The sequence below is a fragment of the Lathyrus oleraceus genome, chromosome 4, assembly GCF_024323335.1.
Source record: "Lathyrus oleraceus cultivar Zhongwan6 chromosome 4, CAAS_Psat_ZW6_1.0, whole genome shotgun sequence".
Lineage (NCBI taxonomy): Eukaryota > Viridiplantae > Streptophyta > Magnoliopsida > Fabales > Fabaceae > Lathyrus > Lathyrus oleraceus.
Genome location: NC_066582.1, coordinates 188,660,930 through 188,674,615, shown reverse-complemented (window position 1 = coordinate 188,674,615; position 13,686 = coordinate 188,660,930). Strand labels below are relative to the sequence as shown.

General features: G+C 36.5%; 1 protein-coding gene across 1 annotated transcript; it reads right to left on the bottom strand.

Annotated features, from left to right (window-relative positions):
• Positions 1-7,092: 7,092 nt before the first annotated feature.
• Positions 7,093-13,179, bottom strand: LOC127136619 (ethylene-responsive transcription factor ERF109-like). The gene is made up of 3 exons (XM_051063157.1): positions 13,156-13,179; positions 12,822-12,954; positions 7,093-7,646 (listed from the first exon to the last, which is right to left on the bottom strand). The coding sequence occupies exons 1-3, from the start codon at positions 13,177-13,179 to the stop codon at positions 7,093-7,095; spliced, it is 711 nt and encodes a 236-aa protein (XP_050919114.1).
• Positions 13,180-13,686: the final 507 nt, after the last annotated feature.

Sequence of the window (13,686 nt, the reverse complement as noted above, 5' to 3'; positions counted from 1 at the left end):
ATTTCGTATCTCTCTTTCTCTCACTCAAAGCCTTCATTCATAACAGCTAGCACTGCGATTGAAGGAATCCGTTCGTGTGGACTGAGTAGAGACGTTGTCATCGTTCAACGTTCGTGATCGCCACAAGAGGTAACGATTCTATCACTGATCATGCCCATTCGTAAGGATCACTAAATGGAGAAATTTTAAATTTCGCTGCGCCATGGATGGCAATTCTCCTTCAGTGGTATCAGAGCCACTTACGAAACCATGAATCTGATAACTGTTTTTGTTCTGTATTAATATGATTAAAGACAGAATGAATCAAAGATTAAATTGAGATCGATCAAGTTATATATATATATATATATATATATATATATGATATATGTAATCCTGATGCAAAATACATTATATATGATATAGTGTTCTCGTTTCGTTCATTCAAACACTCAATGATTGTTTTCCTTTGAGCGATCAATGGTCGTTTGCATCTTGATTCGACATTAGTATGGTGAAGCAATGATGTGTTGATCAATCATACTGAATCAACAATCGAGATGTGTTTGACGGTCTGAAATTGGTGCATCAGGGTTAGTGACGGCACAAGGGTTGCGTTGTCAGAGAGTTATGCGATTGGGGTTATGACTGCACAAAAGTTGTGCTTTCCAAACACTTTTCCAAACAGTGTTAACCGGTTAACGCATATGGTTAACCGGTTAACGCAAGACGAAATACTGCCTTTTAAGAGTTTTTCAAATAGTGTTAACCGATTAACGCATTTGGTTAACCGGTTAACGCAAGACGGAAAACAGTTTTCCAAGAGATTTTCAAACAGTGTTAACCGGTTAACGTATTTGGTTAACCGGTTAACGCAAGGCAGAAAATAATTTTTTGAACAGATTTCAAACAGTGTTAACCGGTTAACACATTTGGTTAACCGGTTAACGCAAGGCAAAGTTCACCCGTTCGGCTAAATCAGTGCTTTAAAAGTATCAAGTGTTGATGCGAAAAACGACGTCGATTTTAAAGTGTTGATGCGAAAAACACCCGTTCCCGCTCACCGGGCAGCGGACCCCCGGCTAACTCTGCGTAGTGTGATCGGTCGTCGAAATTTAATTTGATTTTAATTAATTAAAGGAATTAATAATAATAATAAAGTGTTTATTATTGTCTTGTGATGATCGGTTATGGCCTTAGTTTTCCTTTATTCTGATTTGGGTTTTAAAATACGACCTGCGTGTCGTGCCTCTCTCTTAATCTCCCAAATGTAACTTCTTTTCTCATCTCACTCCCTCGTATGTAAAACGAGTTTCTTTATGTAATGTAATGTTATGAAGAAAGCAAAGAAGTCAGTGCCAAAGGAGGACAACCTTGAAGATCTTGCTTGGAGAAGCTTAGATCGTTATTAGGTTAGCTTAGGTTCTCTCATTGGCTTGGGAGAACAATTGCGCTAGGGGCCATAACTGTTTCATTATGTATGTATGTATGTTGATGCATGTGAATGTATGTTGATGCATGTGAAAGGCGATTTATATGATAAATAAGTCGGTGAGATCAGAATAATTGCAATTCCCTCAAATTAAATATTAAGTTTATGCTTTCCAAGTTTTAACACTCATCAAGACTAGTAATGGATAATGTAGGTTTCGCCTACGCGAGGTGCATGTTCTATATTAGTAAGGTGCGATGGGATAATTATAATATCCAACTGTTAAAACAATGGGTCAAACTTAACTAAACAAATTATAATAAAATTATATATGTTTAGAAGCAAGAGTTGGGAATAATCCATATGATGGATTGGAATAAGGAGTTATTCACCCAACTGAAATTTTCGAGAGTTGTATGAGATACAATTGGAAGGAGTTCCTACCTAAATAACCTAGTTTTGTGTAATCCGCCTACGCGGACTTAGAACGAAGTGAAATATGGATCTCGACCCACTAGAAAATCTTCCAACGGGATTTTCCGAATCAGATGATGAGGGTCATTTGTTTTGAGTAAAATAGTGGGAGCATATTTAATTAAAGGCCTAATTAAATATGTCAATGATACTTATATTTTCATTAATCCTTGTGTGAATAACTATGACAACAAACACCTTTAACAACATCTTGCGATCAACCCTTGACAAGGAAAAATTGTCTGGGACAAATTTCCTGGATTGGTACCGAAACCTGAGGATTGTCCTCAAACATGATAAAGGGAAAGGCAAGGAAGTTGCCAAACCCAAACCCACTAGTGCTGCTTTAAAGCCTAGTGGAGGCATAGAAAAAGAAGGCACCTGCTTCCATTACGGTAAGACCGGACACTAGAAGAGGAACTGCCCAAAGTACCTGGAAGATAGGAAGAATGGAGTAGAGACTCCAACTTCAGGTATTTTTGTTATTGAAATTAATTTATCTACTTTTGCATCATGGGTATTAGATACTGGATGCGGTTCTCACATTTGTATAAATGTGCAAGGACTAAAAAGGAGTAGAAAATTGGCAAAAGGTGAAGTCGACCTACGAGTTGGTAATGGAGCAAAGGTTGCTGCCTTAGCCGTAGGAACTTATGAATTGAATTCACCTAGTGATTTAATAATTCAGTTAGAGAACTGTTATTATGTACCTGCAATTAGCAGGAATATTATTTCCGTTTCTTGTTTGGACAAGTTCGGTTTTTCATTCATAATAAAGAACAATTGTTGTTCAATTTATTTGAATGATATATTCTATGCCACTGCTCAAATGAACAATGGATTATATGTCCTTGATCTTGAAATGTCAGTTTATAACATTAATACTAAAAGGATGAAACCCAATGAGTTAAATCCAACTTACCTTTGGCATTGTCGATTAGGCCACATAAATGAGAAACGCATTTCCAAACTCCATAAAGATGGACTGTTGGACTCTTTTGATTATGAATCATATGAGACATGCCGATCTTGTTTAATTGGAAAGATGACAAAGTCTCCATTCACAGGAAAAGGTGAAAGAGCTAATGATATTTTGGCCCTCATACATACTGATGTATGTGGACCACTGAACATACCAGCCAGAGGAGGTTTTCAATACTTCATCACATTTACTGATGATTTCAGTAGATATGGTTATGTGTATTTAATGAAACACAAATCAGAGTCCTTTGAAAAGTTCAAGGAATTCAAGAATGAAGTACAAAACCAACTAGGTAAGAATATTAAAACTCTTCGATCAGATAGAGGTGGTGAGTATTTAAGCCTAGAGTTTGATGACCATCTGAAAGAGTGTGGGATCCTATCCCAACTCACTCCTCCTGGAACACCCAAATGGAATGGTGTATCTGAGAGGAGAAATCGAACCCTGTTAGACATGGTCCGATCCATGATGAGTCACGCCGATCTTCCAAACTCCTTTTGGGGACATGCGCTATTGACAACAGCTTACACACTTAACCGTGTTCCATCCAAAAAGGTTGAGAAGACACCATATGAGATATGGAGTGGTAAGAAACCACATATGTCTTACATGAAGATTTGGGGTTGCGAAGTTTATGTGAAACGACAAATTTCAACTAAGCTTGAGCCCAAATCTGACAAATGCTTATTTGTGGGGTATCCTAAAGAAACAAGAGCGTATTATTTCTACAATCCTTCTGAGGGCAAAGTGTTTGTCGCTCGAACTGGAGTTTTCCTAGAAAAGGATTTTATTTCCAAAGGAATCAGTGGGAGGAAAGTAGAACTTGAAGAAATTCAAGAACCACAAAGCATCGATACACCTATGGAGGAATTAGAGTAGGAAACACAAGTAGTTGTGGTAGAGCAACCTGCTCAAGTAGAACAAGACCAGCGTAGGTCAGGCAGGATACGTCACCTACATGAGAGATATGGATATCTCATAACAGATCAAGGTGATGTATTACTCATGGATCAAGATGAGCCTGTGACCTACCAAGAGGCCATAACTGGTCCCGAGTCTGAGAAGTGGCTAGAAGCCATGAAATCTGAAATGGATTCCATGTACATAAACCAAGTTTGGACCTTGGTAGAGCCTCCTGTAGGGGTTAACCCTATAGGATGCAAGTGGGTCTTCAAAAAGAAGACTGACATGGATGGTAAAGTACATACCTATAAGGCAAGACTGGTTGCAAATGAATATAAACAAATTCATGGGGTTGACTATGATGAAACCTTTTCACCAGTTTCAATGCTTAAATCTGTTCGGATTTTACTTGCTATCGCTGCATATCATGATTATGATCAATGGCAGATGGATGTCAAACTGCTTTCCTTAATGGGAATCTTCTTGAGGATGTGTACATGACACAACCTGAAGGATTTGACATACCAGAAGAAGCCCATAAGATATGTAAGCTACAAAGATCAATCTATGGATTGAAGCAAGCTTCCAGAAGCTAGAATCTTCGTTTTGATGAAACGGTAAAACAATATGGATTCATCAAGAACGAAGATGAGCCTTGTGTCTATAAGAAGGTTAGTGGGAGCATGATCGTTTTCCTGGTATTATATGTAGATGACATATTACTCATTGGAAACGATGTCCCTACCCTGCAACAAGTAAAGACTTGGTTGGGGAAATGCTTTTCTATGAAGGACCTAGGTGAAGCAGCCTATATATTAGGAATCAGAATCTATAGAGATAGATCACAAAAACTGCTTGGCCTAAGTCAGAGTACATACATAGACAAAGTGCTGAGACGCTTTAATATGCATGATTCCAAGAAAGGATTCATACCTATGCAACATGGCATGTGTCTATCAAAAACACAATCCCCTTCAACTAAGGAAGAAAGGAATCGCATGAATAGGATTCCATATGCATCTGCAATAGGATCTATCATGTATGCCATGTTATGTACTCGACCAGATGTCTCGTATGCTTTAAGTGCAACGAGTAGGTACCAATCTGATCCTGGTGATGCCCATTGGGTAGTTGTCAAGAATATCCTTAAGTACTTGAGAAGGACTAAGGACTCATTCTTGATATATGGAGGTCAGGAAGAGTTGGCTGTAATTGGTTACACCGATGCTAGCTTCCAGACAGATAAGGATGACTTTAGATCGCAATCTGGTTATGTGTTTTGCTTGAACGGTGGCGCTGTGAGCTGGAAAAGTTAAAAGCAAGATACAGTTGCTGATTCTACAACCGAGGCCGAGTATATGGCTGCCTCAAGTGCAGCAAAGGAAGTTGTTTAGATCAAAAAGTTCATTAGTGAACTTGGCATAGTCCCTAGCATTGTGGATTCCATTGGTCTCTATTGTGATAACAATGGTGCTATTGCACAAGCTAAGGAGCCTAGATCTCACCAACGATCCAAACATATACTTAGGCGTTATCATCTCATTCGAGAGATAATAGATCGAGGAGATGTGAAAATATGTAGAGTACCTACACTTGACAATATTGCTGACCCACTAACAGAGCCTCTTGCGCAGCAGAAGCATGATGGCCATACTAGATCAATGGGCATTAGGGGTATGCCTGATTGGCTCTAGTGCTAGTGGGAGATTGTTGGTGTAAGCCCTAGAGGCCAATACTTTTGGTACTTGTATCGAATTATTTATTAATTAATAAAAAGGCTTTTTCTTTATTATGGTTGATTAATAAAGTCCCTGGAATAGATAGTCCGTTTAATGTATTAAGTGTGACTTAATCATGAGAGCACATTAAACATAAGGACACTATTCTTAAAGTATCCGTAGTCGAGCTTTAGTGTGAAGTGGGATAACATTAAAGCATTAAGACTATTATGTTTGTAGACTGATGATCACATCTCATGGATCATGGATAAAGAGTTATCAAGTCTTAAACATAGGTATGAATATTAAGAGTAATATTTATACCGGATTGACCCGCTATGAGAATACTATATAGAAAGTTATGCAAAGTGTCATAAGTTATTCTCATGGTGATAATGGTGTATACCACTCTTCGACCTGAAACCACTATGGATCCTAGATTTAGAGTCGAGTGCTTTATTGCTGATCCAACGTTGTCCGTAACTGGATAACCATAAAGACAGTTGATGGGTACTCCACAAAGCATCCTGAGGGACATGAGTGTCCTAGGTGGAATTTGCCCATCCTGCGTAACAGGATAAATGTCTATGGGCCCAATATTGAACTGGACAAGGATGACACAGTCTATACCTTGTGTTCAATATAGACATAAGGGCAAATGGGTAATTATACACATAATTATTATCACAGGAGGTTTTGTCAGATCACATGACATTTTCGTGTCTTGGGTAGCAGTGATGTGTTGCTAGATACCGCTCACTGTTTATTATGTTAAATGCGTGATTTAATATAATTGCAAACGTCGCGAAAACCTATAGGGTCACACACAAAGGACGGATTGATGAGAGATAGAGTAATTAAGGAATACCGTAATGTATGGTGCCCTTACGTAGAATACGAAACATGGTAAGGTACCAAATACTTAAGTGATTTTGGCATATTATGAGATATAGGCAAAATGCACTTAAGTGGGCTTTTTGGCTTGAAGCCCACACAAGTGGTTCTATAAATAGAACTCTTGTGCAGAAGAATTGTATGGGAATACAACACAACTGAAGAGTTGGAATTTCGTATCTCTCTTTCTCTCACTCAAAGCCTTCATTCATAACAGCTAGTACTGCGATTGAAGGAATCCGTTCGTGTGGACTGAGTAGAGACGTTCGTGATCGCCACAAGAGGTAACGATTCTATCACTGATCATGCCCATTCGTAAGGATCACTAAATGGAGAAATTTTAAATTCCGCTGCGCCATGGATGGCAATTCTCCTTCAGTTTTAGGGTTTTAGTTTTGTGTGAGCTTGTGTATTGTGAGCCATTCATTCATCTTGTTGATGTATGAATTGGACTGAGTTTTGTGTTGTAATTTGTCCACTCTAAGCTTTGAAGTACGAGTGTTTGTTTACTTAATTAAAGCTTTTAAGCAAGATCAAGTATGTATCCTTGAAGGGTGTCTTCTTTCTTTTTGTATTTGTTGTCATATCACTGCTGTGATTGAGGGGGAGTGAGTATGGTCTCATATCTAATAGTTCTTAGATAGAAGTCACACGGGTATAGATTAAGTGAAAAGACTGTAACTTGAAGTTGTTTACTTAGAGTCTTTGAACTAATTCTGTTTAGGTGAAAATACTGTATTTGTTTGATTCATCCTTGCAATCTCACCAACATGTTCCTTCACTTTCGCACTTTTCATCTTTTCATCACTAACAGTATAATCAGAGGATTTAAAATTGAGTTTAACTCTAACACCATGAAACTTAATAGCAACTTGATCATAAGCTCTTGCAGCATTCTCCGCCGTAGCAAAAGTACTAAGCCAAACACGAGTTGCCCTTTTTGGATCTCGTATCTCAGCCACCCATTTTCCCCATGCTCTCTGCCTCACTCCCCTGTACTTTTTTCTCTTCTCACGTTTCTCTTTCTCAATGAAGAATCTGCAACCGAGACAGCCGTTGATTTTACATGCACGACACGTGTAAGGATCATAATGGATCGGGAGGGACCCACTTCCACATGATGACGTGGCTGCTTCTGATTCCTGTTTCCTTTGTTGGGTAGGAACAACAACATTATTTATCGAGAGAACGTGAATGAGAGTGGATACTATGATAGAGTTTTCTTGTTCCTTAACTGGTAATAATATTGTTCCAATAATATTATCTCTCGAAATGGGAACATTAGCCATTGTATACTCTTCTCACTCACTTCACTTTGGAGTGAGTGAGAAAGATAATGTTGTTCAATAGTTTAAGGTCTTATGTTGTTTCATTTTTTGTTTTCTTTAATGTGATATAGTATGTGTGTTGTAACGTGGAGGATAGGTGTTTGTGAAGGATTGTTTGTGTGATGAATAGGATGGTTAGCACGTGGAGGGAATTTATAACCTCGAACTTTTGGAATGAAGAAGCATTGTAATCTACGTGGGGTTGTGGGGAGAGTTTGCTTCTTTGCATGGAAACATATGACACATGGCTTAATAGGAGATTCACACCTGTCTGGATTGCCCGTATTGAACCAAACATCACTCCCTGTTTCCATCAGAAAGAAAAAGACAGACTTTTACGACCAAAGCTCTCTTAAAATTGCAATCGAAGCATCTAACTTGACCAATAGCACCACCACCCACAGTAGAATAATAGCCACCATCAAATGCAAAAATCACATTGCACTGCTAACATTGCACTTACTGCAAAATTCCCTCCACATATCTTGCAATGCAAACTCAAAACACCAGTCTAAGAACTAGAACATACATTATTATTTTATATTTCAATGACAATAAGACAAGTCCTTCGGTGTAATCTATGCTATTTGATTTGATCTTCAGCCAATTTAAAAAAAAAGCGCAAGTGAATTTTTTGACCGACCCATTTGAGTGGAGATCGACACTTAAGCCAGTAAGGCTAGCAGATGATCTGGTGTACGGGTGGTTAGAAGAGAAACATATTTGTGAGAATTTGATTGGAGTTTTTCCATTGGTGGAATTGAGAGCTAACGGTTTTACTGTGGGAAAGACAATTCCCAAACTGCTTCAAATAAAATGGTCAAACATGAGAAAATGTATTCCGATAATCAACATGCTTTTATATCATTTGCCTTTGACATTTTTGGTTTCCTAGTACCAGAAACAATTATTCTTTTACAAAGAGTTTAAAGATTTACGAATAACAATGTTGTATCTCCTAGATATATGAATGTAGTTTTTAAGAAGATTGATTTTGCCATCAAAAAATGAGTAGTGACGCAACTTATTACCCGTTTGCCTTCTGTATTTATATAAACTTGATTCATGTATTTATTAGAGCAGTTAAATGTCTAGAATAAAAAAAAGTAAACTTTATGAATATAGAAATAATGTTTATGTTCATGGCTATATTAATCCTCATATTTCAAGAGTACACTTTTATTAAAGAATAATTTTCCTAAAAATTAACTAAAGAATATTTTTGTATTAATATATTCATAAGGAGGTCATCAGAACGATAATAGAGGTAGATAATGCCTCACATCGTCTAAAATCTCCTGCCCGTTTGTCCTCTAGATCGATCACCCATTTGCTTGATGTGCCACCCTTTTATTGAATACGCCTCTTCTCTTTGGGAATGGTCATCCAAGATTGTGTAACGTCCACACATAATATACATTTAGAAAATATATTATATATAGTGTAAATTGGTACTGATACACATAAGAGCCTATGAGCAATATTATATATACATGTCCAAAAGAATAATATACAACATGACACATGCTATACAAAGATGACTAAATAAAAACTAAGACATATATATATATATATATATATATATATATATATATATATATATATATATATATATATTTATATATATATATATATATATATATATATATATATATATATATATATATATATATATATATATATATATATATATATATATACATGGTACAACGGAAGATCATCATATTGAAAGCCTCTAAAACATCATCAGACAAGCTTATCCTTGCCTTTCACCTGCAAAGAACCACTTGAAAATTAACAATAATAGTGGGGTAAGATAATAATCTCAGTGGATTCCCTATCTTATGAGCTCACTCGGCTCTAAATAGCTATTATCTAAACCTCAACTTAAGCTTCTCGATAAAATAATACATGTGTACACTGACACACTAGAGAAGTACTTAAGCATCTAAGGGATAATCACATGTAAACATGTAATTTGAGTTCACATAACTCAATAAATCACTATTCGAAAAAGAAGCAAAACATCTTTCCTCGACCGGAGCTATGTCTAGGGTAAGGCTCAGGTCACATATGTTTTATATGATTCGACTTTCGTGTGGATTAGGGTTCTTCATGAGACCCGAACCCACTTCAAGAACCGTCACTCGTATGAGACTCAAAACCACTTAGAATATCTTTCCTCATATGGGACTTGAACCCACTTAGAGGTCCACCTCTCGTCTATGAGACTCAACCCATAGTTGGAACTCAAACCAATTGGGAGGCACAAATCATTTATGCATACATCCCAATTTTACTTTACATAAAAATCTCAATTAGGATGTGTACGATCAAGAGTTATTTTTGAATACGGGATTAGGTTCCACATTCAATGTGATTGCTCTCATGAATCACTAGGTGATCATATTCACCATTTCTCATATCATCACAACATATTCTGTAGAAGGCCCATTGATTCATAACTCAAGCGACTACTCGTCCGTGATACACACTAGGGTACATTCCCGTTCAAGCATCACCATATAATTCCTTATTATAACCTAAGTCTATGTTACTAGTTCATTCACCTATTTATTAGCCTAGGTTACCTCACTTTTCATCATAGTTAATACAAGAATTATGCATTCAAGACAAACAATAGTTCATGATATAATTCATAACATAATCATAATAATTCATTACCACTCATCAAGCATTATTTAACATATATGCGTTATTTTACTTCATTAAATGATAAAGCATTGAATTAACTTTTCAACGCATTCGACCTCGCGTCAATCGGAGTTATGGTTCCCATTTTATGGTGGAAACATAATCACATTTCACTTTTTAACATATCCCAATCCTCGCTCAGCGAGCTCGAGGAAAACTCCAAGCAAGGCGCAACATAATGATCAAACCTCTAAAAATTTCCTTTCCTCGCTTAGTGAGACTCAACAAGGCCTTCAAGTGAGCTCTCTCCCAGCAAACTCCTAGCGAGGCTCAAGTGAGACAAGTCAAAATGTCACATTTCTTCAAGATCAACTGTCCCACTTAGAGAGACCTAGCGAGAATAAAATAGCATTACCAAATAGTGGAAAATGTGATAAAATGACAAAACCCAGCCAGTGGAAAACGTGACAAAATGACAAAAATAAACCAAGCAACATCACCAAACACCATAATACACCAAGACAACATATAAAAGTCATGGAATGACATATAGAAGCATGTAAGGCAACACTATCACCATGTATTAGTAATAAATTCATGAGATGTGATGATTCAAGCCATAATTCATAATCCCCATTTTTATGAAAATTTCATCGAATTTTAACTCTATCTAAAACTTACCTTAGTAGATGAAGATGATGAAAGATTTAATATGAGATGTGATGATTCAAGCGGTTTGAAAGAAAGATCTGCTTCTACCTCAACGGTATCCATAAGAACAAGATAAAAAGGGTTGGGAATGAATCTCCGAAGTAGATGTAAGAACAAGATTGGTTCTACATCTACACGCCTTTAGGTTTTGATGATATAAAGTGTAGAAGAACAATTTTACACACTAACTATTTTGTTAAGTGTGCAGAAACTCAAAGTCTAAAATAGAATCCAAATGAAGAACAAAGCAGATCATGTATCAAACAAGACTCTCGTCAAAACAGCTTAAAGTGAAACTTCGAACAAATGCAGAATCTGATATGGACTATGACAACAACAAACTCTATAAACAAAGTGTTAAATGAAGAAGTGATTTTTCGGATATTCAAAGACTACGCTTGTGCATCAAACAACCCAGACTCACTCTGAATTCAAGCCTCATTCTCACTAGACTCTGATGTCTACATCTTTAAAGGCTCTGAATTCCAATCAAGCTTTAAATCTCATTCAAAAATAAAGCCAATGATTTAGAGAAAAATAATAGAAAGAATACTCGTAAAATTAGTACATTGAAAGTAGCAAAATTAATTGTCTCCCATTGGGATAAATATGCTGAAATTCAAAAAAGGCTACTTATTCTTATGGCTTGTCTCACATTACATCATTTCACCACTTTACTATTGTAACAATCATTGTCTTGATATAGCTGTAATAACAATCAAATCTTTGCTTCAAATAGCTAGAAACATATTTTTTACCTACTCATGATTTATTGCTATATCTAGCCACTCTACAACAAAAGTGTTCCTCGAAGAAAGACCTACCCTTTACCACAAGCAAATTTAATCTTCATCCTCAATGGTAACATTTTATATCTATTTAAGGAGGAATTTGAAGATTAAGAGTTATAGCAGAGTGGTAGAGAAAAAGTATGAAACTAAGTGTGGAAGAGCACCAGGGACGAGTGAGAGAAAAGAAAGTGTTCTCAAACAAGATAAAGACACTTAGAGTGATCTCTGATTCTAACAATGAGTAAACACAAGATATGTTCTCAACATATAAACACAATTGAGAAATACACTTCACTGACATGGAGCTGCAAAATATAGAGACACAAGAAGTGATCTCAAACATCAAAAGATCAACTGCAAAAGCACAACAGAAAGAAAATTTGTGAAAAAGCAAGAGAGAAGAGAAACAAGTACTTAGAGCTCAACATTTTATATCTCGCTTAAGTGTAAATTCTGATTGTAACTTTGTGTAATCTGCTTAAAAAATAAATACACTTAAAAACACAAAACAATTATAACCAAGTTTGGTTATATTCCTCAAGCGACCAAATGGTCAGGTTCTTGAGAGGGCTTTGACAGATTGTCAAAGAGGATTAAATCTCCTTAAGCAACCAGGTTGGTGAGGATCTTAAGGAGCCAATGACCGACATATTTCTTAGGGGACCGAGTAGGTCAAAGTTCTTAATAAATCACTAAAAGATTGTCATTATTTTGTAATCAGATTGATTATTGGATTAAGTCCTTTTCTAAGGCAAAATCACTCAGGTGAGTGGGCTGAAGGTACCCTAGTTAATGGTGAACCATGATAAAAATACTTGTTCCTTTTATCATTATCCTTATTATTGTGTTTTTTTTGGGAGAAGAAAAGTTGTCATACTTGAAACCCGATTCAAAGCCCCCTTTCTTGTGTTTCCCACACCTTCAGTTGAGACACATGAAACACATCACGCACACCAGAGAGTGAGGGTGGTAATGCCAAACGATATGTTACTTCACCAATCCTTTCAATAATCTGACATGTTCCAATATACCTCGAGCTTAACTTCCATGATTTAAAAGGTCCTTTCAATATCAATATTGGAGTAACCTTTAAGAATATAAGATCATCTTATCCAAATTCTAATGGTCTTTTTCTATGGTCTTCATAACTCTTTTGATGATCTTGAGCCTTTTTCATCTTCTCTTGTATCATCTTTATCCTTTCAGTGGTCTCTAGAATAATCTCCGATACTATAATCCCCTTCTCACCAAATTTCGTCTAACAAAGAGGGCTTTGACATCTCCTTACAAAAAGAGCTTCATATAGAGCCATACCAATGCTAGAATGGTAACTGTTATTATATGAAAACTTAATTAAGGGTAGGAGGCCTTTCTAATTTCTTCCACTTTTAAGCACACAGGCCCTCAACATATCCTCCAAGGTCTGAATCGTCCTCTCGAACATAACTTCAATCCCATGTCATTTTGAAATACTTCTCAAATTCTTAAAGTAAATTTCATATCTCTATATGATACAATACTATAGGGAATACCATGCAACATCACAATCTCTACAATGAACAACCTTGCAAGATGAATAACTTTGTAAGTGGTCTTCACTGCTAGGAAATGAGCTGACTTTGTTAAGCAAACTACAATCACCCAGATCGAATTGTAACCACCATGGTACACGGTAACCCTACTACAAAGTCCATAAAAATACTATTCCATTTCCACTATAGAATTTCCAATGGTTGTAACAAACCACCTGGTCTTTGATGCTCAATCTTCACTTGTTGACATATGTAGCGGTAAAATTTGAGTTTAAGCTATTGATTAA

Excerpts from the sequence above, each read along its gene's own strand:
- LOC127136619 (XM_051063157.1), bottom strand. The coding sequence starts at position 13,179 with ATGGCTCTATATGAAGCTCTTTTT. Across the intron at positions 12,955-13,155 it reads CTCTATATGAAGCTCTTTTT|GTTACTCCAATATTGATATT; the intron begins GTAAGGAGATGT and ends ATATTCTTAAAG. Across the intron at positions 7,647-12,821 it reads ATTACCACCCTCACTCTCTG|ATAATATTATTGGAACAATA; the intron begins GTGTGCGTGATG and ends CCATTTCGAGAG.